The sequence below is a fragment of the Gasterosteus aculeatus genome, chromosome 3 (genome assembly GCF_964276395.1).
Source record: "Gasterosteus aculeatus chromosome 3, fGasAcu3.hap1.1, whole genome shotgun sequence".
NCBI lineage: Eukaryota > Metazoa > Chordata > Actinopteri > Perciformes > Gasterosteidae > Gasterosteus > Gasterosteus aculeatus.
Window position 1 is genome coordinate 13,677,956 of NC_135690.1, and position 20,426 is coordinate 13,698,381.

At 41.3% G+C, this 20,426-nt stretch overlaps 2 protein-coding genes across 2 annotated transcripts; both read left to right on the plus strand.

The window, feature by feature from the left end:
• The first annotated feature begins 749 nt into the window (after positions 1 to 749).
• apoda.1 (apolipoprotein Da, duplicate 1) lies at positions 750 to 3,213 on the plus strand. The gene is made up of 5 exons (XM_040171978.2): positions 750 to 910; positions 1,091 to 1,228; positions 1,901 to 2,022; positions 2,104 to 2,189; positions 2,303 to 3,213. Exons 2-5 carry the CDS (start codon positions 1,112 to 1,114, stop codon positions 2,536 to 2,538), a joined length of 561 nt encoding a protein of 186 aa, XP_040027912.2. The 5' UTR covers positions 750 to 910; positions 1,091 to 1,111; the 3' UTR covers positions 2,539 to 3,213.
• A 7,353-nt stretch (positions 3,214 to 10,566) lies between these two features.
• On the plus strand, positions 10,567 to 15,484 carry and2 (actinodin2). Its single transcript, XM_040171976.2, has 6 exons — positions 10,567 to 10,703; positions 11,079 to 11,169; positions 12,473 to 12,517; positions 12,962 to 13,107; positions 13,530 to 14,414; positions 14,646 to 15,484. The coding sequence occupies exons 2-6, from the start codon at positions 11,097 to 11,099 to the stop codon at positions 15,009 to 15,011; spliced, it is 1,515 nt and encodes a 504-aa protein (XP_040027910.2). The 5' UTR covers positions 10,567 to 10,703; positions 11,079 to 11,096; the 3' UTR covers positions 15,012 to 15,484.
• Positions 15,485 to 20,426: the final 4,942 nt, after the last annotated feature.

Genomic DNA, 20,426 nt, shown 5'->3' on the forward strand with positions numbered 1-20,426 from the left:
TTTGTTCAAATTGAATTGAAGAATGATGTTTATATACCTCATTGTGTAATTACACTCCATCGCTTTGCAAACACAAGCCACCACCAATTAAACACGGGTGGAATGATGTTATTGAACTCTTTGTTCTTGGACTACGTGGAGTCCTGATGACTGACAGGATGAGAGTCACCAGTTACATTGGCTGAAAACCAACACAAACCAACACAAAGGACTCAAATGACAATTTGGAAAAAAGGTCAGACTGAAGGGAACACATGTGGCCGTAACAATGATTACTGTATGTGTCAAATATTCTGGGAGCAATTCCACGTAATGTGTGACATAATAAATCATTAAAACCTGATAATTGTGCGAGATGTAGAGTGGGGATCGAGCAGATGTCAGTAGAAACGTATGTCTGCATGTCGTACTAAAGCTTTCAATAGTAGTAGTGGACAGAAAGAACAGGATTACAGTCTATAGAGGCACGTGTTTTAACAACATCACATTAATAAGCTGTGACGACAATATGACAAATTATTATTGAATTAGGCAAAATCTAATGTATCAGTTTGTTGGACGTTTCATTTCTTGGGGTGGAAAATACATTCAATCTTTTTTTTTGAACCACATAATGATGTTCTAGTCCCTTAAAGAAATCCGCAAATATTCTATTTCAAAAAGACTCCACATTCACCTAAACCAGAAACACATCCCAATTGTTTAATAAATGTCTACTGGTGTGTCTCCCATGACTCCACTTTGCTAATAGTTCACTTCATGTCTGAAATGAAGCTGGGCTCTACACAAAGGCACCCATTGACATGACAACGGTGCAGCGCTGCAAAACCTCCCCGAGAGCCACGTCTCTAATTCAAATAACAGAATCTGCTGGAGGGAGAGAACATACTGAACCAACCGGGACACAGAGGTAACAATGGATGATTGGTGATGGAAATAGTTGGAAAGTTACTTTAAGGGAAAATGTTATTGTTGTATGTATTTCTTTTTGCACATGAATGTATCTTCTAGTAAACTTTTCACATGAAAACCTTGTTGTTTATATTGAATTATTTACGTTTGTTCAATTCTTGTCCTTTTCCTCTTGCAGGTAACAAAGGCCCGTCTCGACATGAAGGTGGTTTTCACCGCGGTGTTTGCGTTCATCCTCCCGCTGATCGCGGCTCAGGTTCCTCACTGGGGTCCATGTCCGGAGCCGGAGGTTCAACCGGCCTTCGACCTGAAACAGGTAGAAGCCACGTCAACGAGAAAATGATAAATAAATGGTCGACTGATGACTCATGGCGGTGGATGACATGAGAAGTTTGCATATTCTATCTAAAAAAAGCCTCTAAAATGTATTTATTTGCATGAAGCACTGCTATAATTGTTTGTTTTTAAAATGTTGTCAATAATTACGTATGTATGTTTATTAAGTTATCGTGTTAAATGTGATTTGATGTTTATGCCGTTCATGATTATATTTAACAGCAAGTTTCTTGTTATCATCCTCTTGGCAAGACAATTAATGTTTCATAACTCATCATAATGTTGTAGTAGGCAGAACATTTATTAATCAAAATGTCAACAACTTTTTCTCTCTTGTAATATAGGAATGTTATATTTGTATTTTTTTAGAAAATATTTATATATCCCACATCTGACATATAATGTGTTTCACTGTAGTAGTACTTTATACTAGAAGTTTAAAATGAAAAAACATTGTCTCTGAAATGTATGTAAAGTGTAGAATAGCATAAAATGGAAAGTTAAAGTCAAGATTGTAATAAAATAGAGTAATTGAGAAAATATATATCACTTTCCACCAGTGGGGAAACCTTTTTCTACTGAGTCCACTCACGCGTGTCGATTTATTCATCGTTTCCGCTGACAGTGCTCTGTATTGTCTTTGCACCCACAGTTCATGGGGAGATGGTTTGAAATTGCCAAACTGCCGGCCCAGTTTGAGAAGGGTCGGTGCATCGAAACCAATTTCACTTTGAAGACAGACAAGTTGATTCGAGTGGTCAGCTCTGAAATACTGTAAGTCCTACGTGCACTTTTCTTTGTTTAATCATGGAATCTGGAGGTGATATTACATGGCGTGTTTGTGGAATTAAACAGAAAAGCAAAGCTGAAGAAGATCGAAGGGGCCGGCGTCATCGAGGACATGAAGAACCCGGCTAAACTGGGGATAAGTTATTCCTACGGTGAGCAGGCGCTTTTATAATAAGATGAAGATGTTCGTGGCGTTCTTTACATAAATGGACATTATACTATTTGTAGGTTATCTGCTTTTAATTTCTGTTTTGTACCCTCACAGTTCTGCCCTACTCCCCTTACTGGATCCTGTCCACTGACTACGTGAACTCGGCCCTGGTGTACTCCTGCACCGACATCCTGAGGCTTTTCCACGTCGACTTCGCCTGGATCCTGGGCCGAACACGAACCCTGCCGGAAGCCACCATGGAGAAAGCCATGGAGGTCTTTGCGAAGAACGACATTGACGTGAGCAGGATGATTCCCAGCAAGCAGAAGGACTGTGACAAAACTGTCTAAGCAGTGATTGAAATGCAGCAGAAGATGGTGCTGTTGTTGACAGGAGATACAATTATTTATCTCTTCCATAAAAATGTTCATCAACATATGAAAATGTATTATTTTTAAAGGTTTTATACACCTCTAAAACTGTCTTGTGATGAAATATTATTTTATGTCTTGAGACATTATTTTTACTTCAATTATACCCTGAACAACATTTAGAGTTAAAGGTTGCCAGTGATGTTTATGTTATGCATAAAACAAATGGTAGGCTATGGTGATAAACTGCAAGCTTTATTGCGGTATTATAATGTGTTATGGAACCGTATGTAAATTCATATCAATTCCCAATTTCACAAATTTTATATCTGCCACAGGACGCTTTACAAGCTGACCTTTCTGGACCCTTACGTCAGACAATGACAAACACCTCGAAAAAGAAAAAAGAACCTTTGCTAAAAACAAGCTATAAAGCAAAATGATACATGAAATATGAACATACTGTACATGAAAAAGATGAATTCAGGAGGATGTTTTGCAGTTGTCAAAATAGACCTGATATTAAAGATGCCAAGTTTATAAACTAAATTAGGCCATCATTTGACCCATTACAGCTCACCTGAACACCTGAAGCGGAACCTTTGTGTCTTCTACTAACCTCTGTGTCGGATTTATTTTTAAAGCCCACCGCATCAACTTGTCTGTGTGTGGCCACTTTTCTGTAGCTTCTCTAGTTTATCATTTGATGAATAGTTCGCGATAGCACCCCATGGTTCATCGATGCACCCTAAGGATCATTCAATCTCAACCGCGGCCATGAAACCAGCGGTGGATGAGATGTTTCCCGAGGGAGCGGGGCCCTCCGTTGATCTGGATGAGGTCTGTTAGCTAAGCTGGCTAGCTCATTAGCTTAGGTGACGTTAGCTAACGTTACTTATATAACGTTACAATAAACAATAAGCTGTACAACTGTAGACTGTGGCGTTATTGCACCTTTTGGTGCATTATACCGCAATAGTGAAATTCCGACTATACGGTAATCTTCTTAAGGTTGCCAATAATAAATGCTAATGCTAATAGTTTCAACGTGCTAATGGAAGCGTAGTGTGTCGCCTTGGAAACATTCATTGTGTCACGTTATGATGTTGTACAACCCCGACAGCATGGTTACCTGTCATATAGTATAAACAGTTAAATCTATAACATATAACACGACCATTACTGTTTACCTGCAAATTATTACTATTATAATATTATCATTATATATATATAGCCACTGTATATAAAGTAATCTATTACTTTCCCCCTTCAAATCTCCACTGCCCCGTTATGTTGTACTGAAGTAGTGAATAACATGTTTATTGTAGTTTTTGTATTCAATATTCATGTTCCTTGAATTTTGCAGTACTTTGGGTTCATAACTATTTCCTGGGGCCTCTTTAGTCGTTTACGTAGTTGGTTTGCTCGATTAAGAATTATTTAGTTGATTAAACTTTGTTTTTTTCTAAATTCCGTGCAGAATATAAGAAAACTTGTTTAGACAGTATTTAAATGTGTTGTGGAAAAGCACCAAGAAAAAGGGTTTCTTACCTTTAAAAGGGTTTCTTACCTTTCTTACCTTATCTTTACAGATATGTCAATTAAATCATCTATTTGTTTAATTGACTAAATATTATGAGTCAGTCAACCAAAATGTATTTTGTCACATAAAGCCCTATAATTTCCTCTGAATATTTTTTTATATAATGCACCAAAGACCTGTGCCGCTTTGTTGTTTTTAAGCTGTATGTGTATCATTCTTGTACGGTAAATGGTTCTGTGTATAAGTGAATTATGTCACTTCAGGTCTGAGTCAAGGAGCCTTTAACTGTGTGCACATACTTATTATACTTAGTATTTTTTCAGTATTGACCCTCATTTTATTTAAATAATTCCAGTCATAACATCCATCCATCCATTGTCAAACCGTTTATCCTGCACGCAGGGTCGCGGGGGGGCTGGAGTCCATCCCAGCCAACTTTGGGCGATAATTCAAGTCATACCAAGATAATCAAAACAAAATTTGATAGCTATCACATGTCTATTCAAAATAGATTTTAGCATTTACTTATTTAGAGACCATTATTTAAGAATACAAAATAAAACATCATTGTAGATTTATGTTTGACCACAAATGATGTATATAAAAAACAAATTTTAAATCAGTAATTGCTGTTTGAATGGCTTTCTGGGTTTGCATATGCCTCTGCGCTGCATGTTTGTTTTCCGGCAGGCTGGGGGAAGCACAGGACTGCTGATGGACCTGGCCGCAAATGAAAAAGCAGTTCACTCCGACTTCTTCAATGTCAAACAATGTCTCTATATACATACAACGAGCCATTGCTTACTTTTTCCTAAGAGCAAAACCACTACTTGAGCCCCTCGTGAAATGTTGAGGAAAATACAGACTTATTTTTGGTTATGCATTGACTTAGTCCACGTTATCTGCAGGCATTGGCCTTCAATCAAACCACATCTTTTAAAACCAGAGATGTGTGGCTATATTCTTTTCAACAATGCAATACACACATGGTCTATGATTTGATGAAAAAACAACAACTGTGTGAATATTTGATGAACTGTAGTTCAAAGATACATTGAGTTAGTTAAGCTATGACCATCTTACAATTCATAATAATAATAATACATTTGGTTAGTCCCCAAAGATACATTATTTGCTGAAATGCTGCAGATTGGGTGCGTGTCCAGCATTTCAACAATGCTTCATGTGCCTGTAGACGACAAAGTTTATTACTCTGGTTATTGCCTTCATCTGGGACGACTTCGGGGACAAGTAGTTGGTGGTGCCGCTGGTAATATTACAGCGCCGTTGAATGTTCTTCATACTAGAAATGCTCTGTTCCCTGCAACATTAGTACCTCAAAGCGCTGGAATTCATGCTGCTCGGCAGATTTTAATCAATGGAGTCTGACATTGTTTATTGGAGGGATTTTTTTTTGGGAAATAAAGAAGAGGTTTGATTGCAAGTACTTGGAGATGGATGTGTCATAAACAAATACACAAACCCTCATGTAGAAACAAAGAACAATATAGGGAGTCCTTAGTTTTGAACAAATGTTGTTTTGTCTTGGCAGCTGTGTTGATGTATGATGCAATTTTCTTCTTGATTTGACCGCAAACAGTCGCTGTTTTTTGAAAGTTATTTTCATTTGCAGATAAAGATAAAGCCCTACAACAGCGTTTGGCTGTACTCATCCTCTCACTGGTTTTTACACGTAGATATTGTTTCAATGCAAATTCCTTTTGCTGCTCAGGTAATCTGAAGTGAACTGAGCAGGAGTCAAGTCATCTTCCAATAGGGCAGATTGAATCTATTAGAACATGATGCTGTTTCACTCCTGGGCGTCAGCGCGCTGCTGGTTTCACAGCAGGAAATCTCTTTACAGGCCCCAAAACATTCCTTTTACCCCCGTGCCCCTTTTACCGACTGCGTTTTATAATGTAGTGCGACCTCTTGTCCCGAGGCTCAGCTACATCAAACGTCCACAACTTCTTGCCATATGCGACACAGATTCCACACAGACTTCTCTGCAGGAGCTCTGTGGATGTGCTTTGTATGAGGCTAATTTAGGGTGGCAGGCTTTATTCCCTTCTGATGAAGATGTGTACCACTTAACTGTCCCTATGCACATTAAAAGCAGCCCCGAAATCCCTCGGCTTACATGTACAAAGGGATGTTAAATGTCGAACAATCGTTGTCACAGTGGCTCAGTTCTTTCACACTCACAAAAGATTTGTGGCGATTAGTGAAACATTTGGGCTACGGCGGTTTTGTGGAGGAATAGTTTAGGTCCGGGTCTGTGAGAAAGATATCGTGTCCCAGCAGTAACAACAGAACAGAAGGAATTTTTCACCTGACCGTACCTGTCCTACATTGTAGATAAGGGTTGTTTTTATGAGGGTAAGTATAGCCAAGTATGTTGTTTTTTCTGTCATGTGCGGTCTGCTTTCTATGTTCTGAGTGTTTGATGACAGCTTTTAAAACAGCAGTCTGTGTACAGTGGAGAACAAAGGCCGTGCTAACACTTGTGCGTAGTCGCAACGAAATGTACCATATGTAGACTGACTTCAGACCGTACTTGTTTTGAAAAGAGCAACAGAAGTCGGGCAGTACTGGCAGCACCTCGGCCCATGTCAGATAACCAGCGTGGCCGTCACGTGATGCGAATATGTTTGGTTTGTCCGTTCTGGTGTCGTGAGGAAACAGGGCGTAGCAGCGCGACGTGAAGAGGACACCGGCTACGAACATTCCATTCCATTTCTGTCAATAGATCACAGAAATCGTACGTACTGGCCCTTTTAAATGTAGGGTACGTGCATGAACGGAGGATGTGGCACATATTGCCCTTCCAGGTTCATACACTTCTGCTGCCGACCTCTGACCTCACAAACTATCAGACCCACAGGATCCTTTTGCTTTTATCACCCTGCAGCCCTCCGAGCCTCTCAACCTATAACGCTTTATGAGAAAATGTCCGGCTTGCCGACGCATTTGAAATACAGCCTGTGTTTTATTGTTTTTTTGGGACTGTAGTTTTAATAATTGTGGTATTCGTTTCCACAAATTTTGAGGATCTGTTTGACGACGATGACATACAGTGACAGGGGCTTCGAAGTTGATGGATGATATTCTCAGCAGTCCACATCTTTTTTTCTTTTGGGTGGAAAGCAAACCAACTATTTGCTGTCTAATAACATACAATTTCATGTCATAGTTGTCAGAGTTTGGGGATTTTTTAAAACATCCATACAAAGTCGTCACCGGCTCCAGATGTTGTGAAATTCTTAGGATCCCGAGGATTCTTCATATATGGTATGTTAAAATTATGAGCTTGTATCATGCTCATGTCTTTGACTGCTTCTAAACTGGATTGCAGGTTTCAGTGCGCTGGAGAACACCTGTTGTGAGCGTAATTATACATGTGATGGGCAGAGGCTCCTAAACATGCTGCAGATGGCATACGATGCATACGATGTATGATGGCCTGCTAAAATGGCTTTAATTATTTCAATGACTATGTCTGATAGTCACATATGTTCTGTTTGGTTTTATATCTGCTGTGTATCTGGTTGTGTCTGGAATTTGCACAAAGTTTACAGCAGTCTCTGCACCTAAAGTTGTATTTGGGACCAAATATCAATAAATAGTATTTTGTGTATATATATGAAGCCGTAACTGTGTCTGGTTGTATTCTTTCCAAAGTGTTTTTTTTAATTTCATTTTCATGGATAGACATAAGTCCAAAAGGTATAATGTGTACTGAATGTATATATATTAATATTGTAATAAACAAAATCCTTTTTACAAATTTAGGGCAGAGTGATACGTATCAATAACGTTCATAAGTTCATTCGTAGCTTTGAATCATATCACATTTCTATAAAGTAGAGCTGAAACCAGTTGATTGATATAGTTTGACTGAAAATGAACCGGCAAGTATTGAGATAATTATTGAATAGTTTTTTTTACGCAATAATTGCTATTGTAATAAAACAATAATTCTTTGTGTGTTGTTAATAACCAATAATAGATAAATACATTTCAAACCTTTAACCAAGTTGATAACTGACACGGTCATCTTTATTGAATTTTCACATGGTTTTAAAACTTCTAGATTTAAATAATTACAGTTTTTCCAGCAACAGGAAGTGCAGAATGTAAAATGAAACCCGAGGAAACCCCAGGATGAGCCACCCCTTAAAGGGACCGTGATATGGTAAAATACACGGTAACTCATGAAAACGAACGTTAGTAACCGAAACCAACACCTACATGACAGAGCCTGGACGTTTTTGCATAAAAATGCAAGCGTTAACTGCCGCTATTGGCCAATAACAAAAAATGCACATTTACAACCTGGGACGAGGACAAAAGGCAAACTGCAGGTTTTCAACAGCTCGGCTGCACAGAATCAGCGAAACATAGAACTCTGCTACGGCCGTAGAAGAGTTTTGTAGTACGAACCAATTAAAGATGGGAGACAATTAACAAAACTGTCTGTAATAGCAGGTAATAATCAATTCATGTCTAATTGCTTTAGAAACATTTAACTTTCAACCTGTAAAAGGAACACAATACTTGCGGCAGAATTGAATGCCAATTGTAGAACGCTTTTAATTAAGAACCCCAAATGATGGTTGTGGGGGACAACGTTAAGATCAGACTGGATAAGGTTAGCAATTATTAAAATGGTTTACTTGCAGCTCTGTGAGGCTGGATCAACGCACAGCGGTGTGCTAAATGCAGCGGCGACATGGTACAACGTGTACCGCGTTCACCACCTTAGGACGACGCGTGTGCACCCGCTAATGTGTGCAAGGCGCCAAATACAGAGGAGACTAACACAAGCAACATGGCAACAAAAAAGACAACGACAAGAACATGATCTGCTCCTCTGACGGTCAAGTCACTATTTGTTTTATTAAGTTTAACGCTTTAGTTTTAGTTTGCTGTTGTTCTTCTAACTTTGCAACAGAACTTTTGAATTGTTCATTATATAACAATCACAGCGTGAGCCCTTGATGGTTCACTCACTTATATGTAACTTGAACCACAATTTAAGTGCTAACATAAAAGCATCTGACAGGGATCAACATTTTAACAAGGGTCTGTGTTTTTAATGACTTTTTCTTTCACAAGTAGCATGAAACCCTTAATGGGCTCTCAGCCCACATTTTTGAAAACTTTAATGCAAAGAAAGAGACAGACTGACGGCTGTTTTGCTGAGCTGAATAGCACCACAATTGGTCTCCTTTGCCACAGCCCCAATTATTTTAAAATGTGTAAACTGACAAACTGTATGAGGTTAGAAAACCAGCATTCAGCAAACAAAGTGGAAGATGATGCTTACGGGAATAATTTGATTTATTTTTTAATTGAATAGTGACAGTAGGAATTACTGACATAATTGAGATATTTGAATAACATCCCCTTTCTTTAGTAGCAGATGTTTTTTCTGCTATTTTTCCACAGGCACACGTGGCACAATCCGAGCATGAGGAGCCTGCACCAAACCAGCAGTGGGGTTGGCATAATGGTCCTAATGGTTCTTCATTAGTGGCCCAGCTTCCTCCGTGTGGTTATATAAAAAACATGTGAAGAAAGCACGTAAGACTAGCCTGACGCTTGTATATATTTGAAAAGGGAAACACTATATTTTTAATGAATGTCTATGGTCTGCCCATTGAACATTTATGGACGACTATACACTTGTAGAGGTTTTTCTTCCATTCAACAGCAGCTGACTTCTTTTAAAAACAACTGAGTATCCGAAGAGGGAGAAACTGGCCGTAGACCTCCGACATCAAGTTTGGAAACATTAAAAAAGACCCGTGCGCCTTCTGCTTGGATGTAGGATTGCACCAGTGCATTTAAACGAGTCCCTCACTTGTGATCCTGGCAACACTTTTGTTAACCGTGATGCAACAAAATAGATAATAGAAATACTCTTTTTATTCTATGCAGTTTATGTCCTGGGGAACACGCGTACAAAGCACTGGGATGAGAAGAGGAGGTTGTTGTTATTTACTGTTGGGTTATGTATCTAACATCAGGACTACCTTCTTGCTCCACTGCTTCCTCATCAGTAGCCACTTCTTCATCAATCTGACCTGCTGTGACAGAGACCTACAGCTGGATTCACCAGGTTCCAGGTTTTTAGTTTGCGCCCACCCAACCTTCCAATTCAAATTCTTAATCTCAAAATCCACCGGCTGTTTTGGACACCGGTGGATTGACCCCCAAATTCCAAACCCGTGAGGAAAGAAACGCGGCACTAAATGGCACCTTGTTAATCTTTCTCCACCGAGTCGCAGTCGTGCTGCTCAACTCTCCTAATTACAGGACCCCCATTGGTCGGACGGATGGCAGCGCAGGAGCCAATCCCGGAGCGCCCACCAGCATGCCGGAGACGGATGACATGCCTTTTTGTTTTTAATGATCGGGGGGGCTCCTTTAAAATGTTTCGCTGCCTGTGTGTCCCACAGGTAAAGGGTTTCGACAGTTCAGTCAACCACATTGCAGCAAGCCCCCTCCCCCCCTCCCGCCTCAAGAAGCTCGATCCGGAGGGAGCCACTGGATCCAGAGGTGATCGCAGGAGGCCGGAACGTCAGCACCTTTGCAGGTAAGGAACGGTGTGAATGCTGCATGTAGCTTGAGTTTATGAATGTGCAGTTCGTAGAGAAAATGCAACTGCTCGCCACTCCAAAGGCATGAATTGTGGGAAAGTCTTCAGATCTGTGAGTGTGAAACTGTGACTAAACAGAGAAACATTTCAAATTCTGACATTCTGTTATCATAATAAATAATCTCTTCGTTCTGAGTGCCATTGTCTTTATTTTCTGTATCACTGTTTGCTGAACAAACGACAAGACAAACAAGTCTCGTTGGGTTGATTTGTTTTATTATGCAATGCCATAAGTTCATATTCTATCGTGCAGCCTTCGTCGCAGTTCTGTTATAACATTGTCTGTGAATGTTGTTAATGTCTTTGCCTCAGAATCACATAAAACAGAAGATGGCTCGTGTTGGACGACCTTCGCTTTTCTTTATCCACACAGGATTCCTGTTAGCCATCGTTTTACTACCAGGTGAGACTTGATCTTTACGTTTAATTCAGAATGAACCTATGACTTTATCTGGCCTTTGTCACAAAGATTTGGTTTTTATTATTGCACATAAGGGATGTAGTCACTTCATAAATTTAGGTATTTGGGGAAATTCAAATTACCTGAAGTACCGTTTTCATTCAACAGTTTTAGGAAGTAATTTTGAGAACTATAAATGTTGTTGGCAATATTAATACATAATGATAAATAGCATGTGTGGCAGTGATACTCTGATGTGATACTTCCAGACCAGTGGTCCCCAACCCTTCTGGTTTCACGGTCCACTTACAACCCACTATCCGCAGGTTACATAAAGCGTGATATCACTTTCTCAGATTGTTTCATTTGAAGGATTTTATGAGGCCCGAGGAGGAAAAATTACTCAATATTTCACAAAAAATTCAATGTGTCAAACAAATCTGATTTATTTTATTTTTTATAGCTTTTTGGGACTCTTATTTTGGCAGTGGTTGAATACAAAACACATGCAGAACACAGTACAATGTATTCAACATTTTGATTAAAATGCTACTTTAACATTGATGCGTAAGGAAAACTATATGACAACTACATTCTGCTGAGGTTTGTATCTGACCTTGAGTTTTGATTACAATACTTTTACTCATGTTTTGTACACCACTACTTTGATACATTTACTTAAGTCAAGGATTTGAGTTCCTCTTTCTTGGGCTCATGACCCAGGGATTTATTTAATGCCGTCTCTGTCGCTGAGCACTGGCACATGAATCTTTGGCACACATTAAAACAGACACTGTTATCCTCATCTTCTTAATACTAAAACAACATGCCATGCTGGTTTGCAGGGCAGCCCGTAAATATTTCTAGAGTCATAAAAACAAATGTATCCCACCAAATTTGGCAGATTTTCCACATTAATAACTTAGAAGGACAGAAAGTTTCCACCATAATCAGCTGACTGAACAGAGATGTACACACACATGCCCACTCCCTCCCACTGTTAATCGTCTTTTTTTGTGGGGGCCCACTCGTTTTACACGTCCTCAGTAGTTGCACGAGCTCCACGGCTGCAGCCCAAAGCCTGACGGGTCGTGCACGTGAGGGTCTGCGGGGGGGGGTTAATTCTGCAGGATGCTGCCCGGGCGCCAGAGCCCCGGCACCTGCCGCGTTTCACCCCCCCGGGGGCTTATTAGCAGGTCGGCATTTTCCCTTATGTTTCCCTTATGCCGAGGGAAAGCTCAACATCTGGTGCCAGTCAGCTCACGTTCCTGCTGCTGCTGATGTGGCGGCTGCTCGTGTTTTACAGAGTTTCTGGGGGCCGTTCCAGTGGAGCAGCGCGGGGAGGAGGAAGGTAAGGGCCTTTGTGATGTGGCACCTGGGACACGTTTAAAGGGGCCCTTAAAACCTAAATCATGGCCAGTTATGAAGGACTCTTCAACCAATATTCTTTCTCTTTATTCTGCCAGTAAGCACAATATACATGATATATTTATTGTTTAGTGGTCACAATGACTACGTCCAAACTAGAGCTGAAAAGTTTCATTAATAATAAGAAGTAATCTTTCTGGAGGAATCGAACTAACCTCAAAAATCTCTTCACCCGTTAAAGAAGGGTATCGATCTTCTCATCTAACTCTTGCTAAGAACGCAAAAATTCATATGTTTCAGGTATATGTATTCATAACACACATATATTCTGTACTGCACAAATGAAAACATATCTACTGAGTCTTCACACGCCATTTGTACATTCAGGCTTTATTTTGTTCCCTCTCCTCCTCTCCTCTCCTCTCAGTACCCGACGTGTCTGCTGGTGTTGTGGAGACGCCTCTGGTTCGCAGCAGAAGGAACGCCCCCGTCTTTGCCTTGCCTCAGTACCAGCGCCTGCCGGACTTCTGGGGATGGTACAAGTACTTCATGCAGAGCCACAACCAGGAGGGAGTGAGTGGAGTTTCTCTCAGATGAATTATTCAGCTTCTCCCACTGGGGATTAGGATGAATATACTTGTTTTTCCTCGCAACCAGTTGGAATATTATAGAGAGTTCTTCACGTCTTTTTTTTTTACGCCCTTTAAAAGATTTTTTATAATAACAATATGAAAGTACAACGATGCCATGTCCATCTTAAAATACTAAATTACTCTGCAATGCAAGAGAGAGCTCTTTCATGTATAAATCCATCTGTATAGATGAGTAACAATTGTGTGTGGTGAAAAAGAGAATTCCTCCTCAAAGAATGTGTGCTAGTTGGTATCTCGAGCTCCCCATACAGTCTTATAGATTATTTTTTAGTTCTCGGCGGGTTGTAAATCACATGGAATCAAAACCAATTCATGTTGCCCCCCTTTTAACTGGTATTTCAGATTGAGGATCTGGATCGTCTGTACGTGGCCTACCTGCAGAACAAGCACAGGTCAGAGGAGGACCCAACTTTCAACCACTACCTCAAGCACCTCAGTGAAATCTACAAGTCGTGTGCCGATTCCGACGACCCGGAGTGCATCTCCGAGTCCACCAGCAAGCCCAAGGCTACGTTGGTGATGCCCGCCCCCATCAAGTCCGCTGCTGTCAGGATGTGCAACCCTTACCTCGACCCCTACTGCCTCTTCCCCCTTGTCCCCCATGCTGCTGCCCCGGAGCCCGTGCCAGCTCCAGCTAAGGTACCAGCCCCCATCCTCACTCCCATGCTGCCCATGCCCCTGAAGAGCCCCACCGGCTTCTACTACTACGCCCCCGTCCTGGAGCCTTTCTTGAGCGCCGAGCAGAGGTCCGAGCTGTTGAGGATCTGCAGGCCTGAAGACGTGGAGTGTCTGCAGTATCATCTGAGAGCAGCTTACGGCTACCGCCCAGCCGCCGGGCCGGCGCCATCCTACGCCGCGCTCAAATGCGACCCTCGGGATCCCTACTGCATGCCCCCCCTGGTGCACAAAGCCCCCACTGGCTTCTACCACCTGCTCTACCCGAGCTGTGACCCAGCGGTGGATCCCCTGTGCGCGGCCAACATTGCTGCTCCCGCCCCGCTTGCCGCAGGGGAGGCCCCCAAAGAGCAACACTGCAACCCGCTCTTCGATGGCGGCTGCAACCCTCTGACCGCCACCAAGCTGTCCGGTCTCACCAAGCCCGTGCTGGAGTACATGCCCCAGGACGAGCCCGCACGTCCCGCCGCTCCACTGGTCTGCGATCCTCGCGAGAACCCGCTGTGCATACTGACGGCCGCCGCCGCCCTGCGCAGGCCCGCTGAGCACCAGGTCTGAATTTGAAGTCCTGCTACTAGAAATCGATAGTTAAATGTTTTGATCTAGCGTTTGCTTAATCCTGCTTTTTGAGTTGTTCTTCTGTGTCTATTCCTTTTTCTTGGGTTTATTAAATGATGTAGTGAAATTAAAAAGGTGTTGCACGATGCTTTCACTTGTCATCCATGATCTGCTTTGCATCTGTTTTAAACCAAACACCCACGAATCAATCAATCAATTAACCAGGTCCGCTACAAGCTGGGCATCCGCGGCAAGACCAGGGACGGCCACGACTGCTACGTGCACTATGACAAAGACTGCACGCCGCTGGAGCCCGGCTCCGAGGCGGACGCCGGGGCCCCGGCCAAGCCCTTCTGCCATCCGTTTGACCCCAGCTGCGCCAAGTTTGCCGCGCCCGCCAGCGTCGAGGCCCCGAAGCCAGGCAAAGGCGGCATAATCCTGCCCGACCCCGACTGCGACCCCGAGCTCGACTACAACTGCCGACTGCGCCGCGCCACCCGGGCTGCGGCAGGAGAAGAGAAAGCTGCCGGGGAAGCCTCCGTTTCACGTTTTGATGAGTTCCTCAGGGGCGTCATGAGCCAGCACAAGTAGAAATAAAGAAGAAATAACCACAGATTCGGCATCTGCTAGACGATCGACCCGGCAGAAGTGGGGCGCACTCCGTCGTCTCTCATGGACTTCACGCAGCGCGGCCAGTCACCACGTCATCAATTAATCAGTTACATAACTGTTATATCAATCAGCTTTTAGATAGAGAATCAGATTTTCCCAGAAAATTAAGTTTTTAATAAAAAGGGAATAATTCAACATAGAACATGTGGAGCTTGTGTATTAAATACTTTGTGTGTGTATGTTTGTAGAAAAGAGTTGTATGTATAGATGTGATAGATTAGGGGTAGTTTCAATCTGTGTCAGTGGGAAAGAATTTTTTTCTGTTGTACATTCGCTGTTTTCAACTATTTAATGTTTTTCACATTTTTCTGTAACTCTAAATCTCACAATGCTTCATCTGTTTCATTTTTATGAAGTTCTAGGTAAAAGAAAAGATCTGAAAAACTTCAGAATTTTTGTTTTACTGGTTGACAGAGATAAAAGTAAACATACAACATTATAGCACACAGCATTTTATTACATTAGGCAAGGCAAGGCAATTTTATTTGTATAGCGCTTTTCATACACAAGGCAGACTCAAAGTGCTTCACATCATAACATTTCATACAATAAAGTGAAATAAAATGCAGGAATTAAAATACAATTAAAAACAGCAAATAAAATTATAAATTAAAATCTTATTTAAATTGTTTAATTAATTAATTGTTTTTAATATCCAGATTACATTACTATCCAGATGTTTCAATTAACATGCAGACAAACAGTTGAGACAACTGGCTCCTGTTTATGTCCCACCAAATATTAAAAACAGCTCTTTGTTGCTGCATCTGCACATATATGTTCACACAATCTCCAAAATGTGTGTTTTGAGGAGATGCATCATGCAAAATGTAGCTGATAATGACAATGCAACCACAAACACACTATTTGGTTGGTATATAACCATATTTCTCAAATGTGAAGGACCTTGATTTAAGCAATATTAAATGACAAACTGTTCCCCCGTGTAGCTGAAACATTGTACATCAAGAATGAACTGTAGCCTTGAGCTAAAAGTCTGCAGTCTGCTTTTCAATGACCAACTCTCCAGCATCTCCCCACGGAGACCAACTGCTGTTGTTTCTGACAGGTTGAAAGCCAGATAACACACAGCCAGGCCCAGTAATGACTACCTGAACACAACATGCCCTCAAGAAAACACCATGAAGGCATGTTCATAATGGCAGCTGCTGTCCTGTAAAGTTTGAACATGTGCCGAGTTCTCCCATCGTACTGGAATCCAAACTATCTGATGCAAGACAGACTTTCAGTTTTATTCAATTCAGTTTTTATTATCAGCTGCATTCTGAGCATTTTAAACTGAAATTAAGTGTAGTAACTAAGCGGGAGCCTCTTATGACTCTGTCCTTTGCTCTGTAGAAGCACAATGTACTATTTTTTCCAAGAAAAAAGGCAACAACTTCATGAAATATTGCATTTTTCAAGAACATTTTAGAATCAGGACTAGGATGCATCCCTCTGCCTCAATCCAATGAATACATTACTTTTTCCAAATAAAAATTATTTTGGCAATAAGATGTAATGCACGTCACTAACTTTTGCTTTGGTATCTTCTCACGGCCTCCAGCAAGTGGCGCTGATCTCCTGACGCCACAGAAACTGAGTCTGTCGACCTGCTGTCACAACTGTCAGTAAATGAATGCACGATTGGAACCATAGTTGATACCTAATGAACTGTAGTTCACATAGAAAAATATAATTCTATTAGTGTGTAAACTATTTTAACAACAGTACTTGTTAACTTGTGTTGGACGCATTATATGTACTACAAAAAAAAAAATTACCCTTTGATCTTTTACGGAAAATCACATTTATCTGACTGAAAAGATGTGATTTCTGAAGTAATGAAAAAATGTGCAGATGTTTTGAAGAGGATGACAATTTCGCTGAAAATCAACCCGTCACTTCTGATATAATTATTATGATCAAATGGTTATTGTGCATATTGTTTACTCGCCACACACACACACACACACACACACACACAATTTCTGCTCTGAACAATAAACAGGTTTGACAGAAGAAGAACAAATCATTTAAGGTTTGAGCCAAAGAAAAAAACTAAAAAAAGAGATTAAATAACAAGTAAAACCCACAGAACCTTATTAAATAATATTAATTACACTAAGATATTTATCCAGCATCAGTTAGACAAACACAGGTCAAGACATTTATAAAAGAAAATCCAAACAGTGCTGAACAATTAATTGAAGATGAAGGTGTGTTATCTTCGGGTGAGATGTAGAAGGTGCATGAAGTGTTGTTGCTCAAAATTAAATTTAATCAAAGGTCGTCCCAGCGGAGCAGAGATCAGACAGTGTGAAGAGGAGAAAGAAAAATGTTTGGAATCAATTTCACGCCTCCCTGAAGAATAATTGCTGTGGATTTTAAACATTATGATATTAAGTTAAGCGCCTTTCAGGTAGTCTCATTGGAACATTTTGCATTTAGCCTTCTGCTTCTATCACTGCTGTGTTAATTAAGAAAAAACAGATGAATTCATACGTACATGTAAACATTATCAAGAGCCAATGACAAGCTTCTGATTCTGTGAGTTGAGCAATCATTTAAATCCCAAATCCATCTTTCATTTAGAGGCCTGACTGACACAACTACTTGATATAACATGATTTAATAACTCTCTGGGAAACCCTCTTTCCCTCCACCAGTGACAGAGTCTTGACAGAGTGTTGAGTAGCAATATGAAGCTCAGGATTTCATTTTCTTTACCTGGTCCTCAATACGGCTGAAAATGAGTGAAGCATTACATCGACACCCCAAAGCCGTAACCTGCATCTAGCAATCTGGAGCACTCGTGCTCTTGTGCTACACGTGAATTCTATGTCTGGTGGACCGATCTACGCTCCGTATTATATTTGCTGTTTCGTAGCGACGATGGAAAATGCAAATGATAAACTGGGTGTGAGCGCATGAGTGGTGTGTAAGGTGAGCGAGAGAGAGAGAGAGAGAGAGAGAGAGAGAGAGAGAGAGAGAGAGAGAGAGAGAGAGAGAGAGTCATTTGAAAAAGTCGGCGCTGGGTGAGCTCTCACTGTCATATCATTATCATATCACATCTTCTTTAAATTGCTTATTTACTATACCGCATTTTTTTTTTCAACATGGAGAGAAACCCTGCAGGGATTGAACAATGAACATGTAATAAATCTGACCTTTACTTTTAGGCCCCAAAAAGCATGCAGCTTTGCAGGAGAGTAATTGCACTGAGACATTTTAAGAGCTTCTTCCTCTGCCAAGAGGCTGCAGCCAGTGAGACAGTTTTTTAGATGGAAGCAACTGTTGTGTTTGATCAGATTAAGCCCACTTGCTGCTTTGGTTTATAGAGTTGGAGGCATCAGAGGTCCCGATGCGGTAGACAAAAGCTTTGAGAGATGTCTTTGGTTGCTGCATTAGCCTTAGATCTCTTTAAAATATTAGTGAGTTATTTAAAATGAACTTGCTGGTTGTCTGTCAGAAGTGTCAACATCAATGGCCATGAAGTAGGATTTCAACCTATGTATATTTTGAGAATGGCGCAATGCTAAATGAGCATCCTCTTTTCCTCTTCAGTGCAAATTTGAAATGTTTGAATCCTGATCTAGCTAGACTCAACTAGAGTAGTAAGTAAATGTAGCCAACGTTTTCTTCATTAAAGTGTGTGTGTGGGATGTTAAAAATTTTTATTATCACAATCGGGAATACAACTTTAAGCTCATAAGTTAAATATTCTGTCTTTAATTGTTTTCTCAGCTCTGAGTCTAATTGACATTAAATAAATGAACAGTGAGCCGGACCACAACAGGCATTGGTTACATCTCAACAATCCCTCTTTCCACCATTAGAGAAGGGAGATATTGACGGTTGTCAGGTGATCTGATCAATGTTAGGTGCTCTGTAATGAATTGGTGGTCTTTCGGATGCAATTGGGCCTTGAATAACAGTGAGCTGCCCTGACAGGATGAGACCCGCGGGTTAAACCGGAACGATGGAGGGGGGGGGGGGGGGGGGGGGGGGGTGGGCAAGGGAACGAGGGCAAAGCCATGGTTCATGTTGGATATTTGCACAAGGATACCGGACAGAGACAAACACCCGTGGACGAAGACTCAGTGAGACGCTGATAAGCAGAGGGGAAACAGAAAATAAGACAGACGGACTATTGGGAGGCGAAGGGGTCGAACGCGGCTCTGAGGCGTCAGTGATGGCCGTCGTTAATTAAATCGCACTGGACTCCATTATTGTTATTCAGCCGGACAACGATTTCAGCTGACTTTGCTACAAACGCGGCTCCTGAGAGGGTTGCGAGGGAGACCCGGGAGCCGCCTGAGTCAGCACCAGGGCGAGGTTTGTGCTGACGGCGAGGCCTCACCACCGCGTGCCTCCGGAGAGCGCTGGAATATCGTTACCTCCACTTGAACCTGCAGTCTATGAATGGCAATGAGGAGAAAGAAAGAAGGAGGGGAGGGGGGGAAAAAGCATCAGCTAACGCAAATTAGCTTCTCTGTTTTTTCATTAGACCAAGTCGCCCTTCGCTTGTGCGTCGCGCGGAATGTTTTGGATCCAGCGCACGTACAGGCCGTCTAATGTCGCTTCGTCAGAAGTCGAAAGGGAAAAGCTTCGGTACGCGCTCTGCAGTTTCAAAGGGAGGATGGCAAACATTCACTCTCTCTATCTGACTTACAGAATTGGCTACATTTTTTTTTACACTGTTTAAACAAGAATCCCAGGAGATAGAATCTGCAGATCTGAAGTCGTTCGCCACAAACACAGACTGCAACGTATTACGGTTGCATTTGATGTGGTGCTTGTTCAGTGAGCTTCAGTCCACAACGGAGAGCCAGAGACTTTGCGTTGGAGAAGAAGATGTGTTGCAGCTCTCTGCACGTGCAACCGAATTCAGATAATTTTAAGCAAAAATAGGAAGCCAGAGATAGTCTCATGAGGGCTGTTTTCATGAATAACACTTCTTTTTTGCAGGAGGGTTTCCTTCAGGAAATAATCCCTCAGCGGCACAAAAATCAAATCAGTTCTGTTTAACTTTGAGCTAAGAAAAGAGAAATCAGATGGCATCTTTAAAACATTTTAATGGAAGTATGACACACAGTGAGTTAAGTTTAGTGTTACTTTAGATACGTGTTTTTTTTTGTGTTCAGATGCCTTTATGCTGTCAATGCTTTGTTGCCTCAGGGTTTATTTATAATTTAGGATGTCCCTACTTTAATAGAAAAGAGCTCAACTCAAACATTTAAATTTGACTGTTTCTGTTTTTCTTTTTTACTGCTTTAAAAAAACCTCATACCAGTTACTGGCTTTAAATAAGACGTCATTTGAAATTGCTCC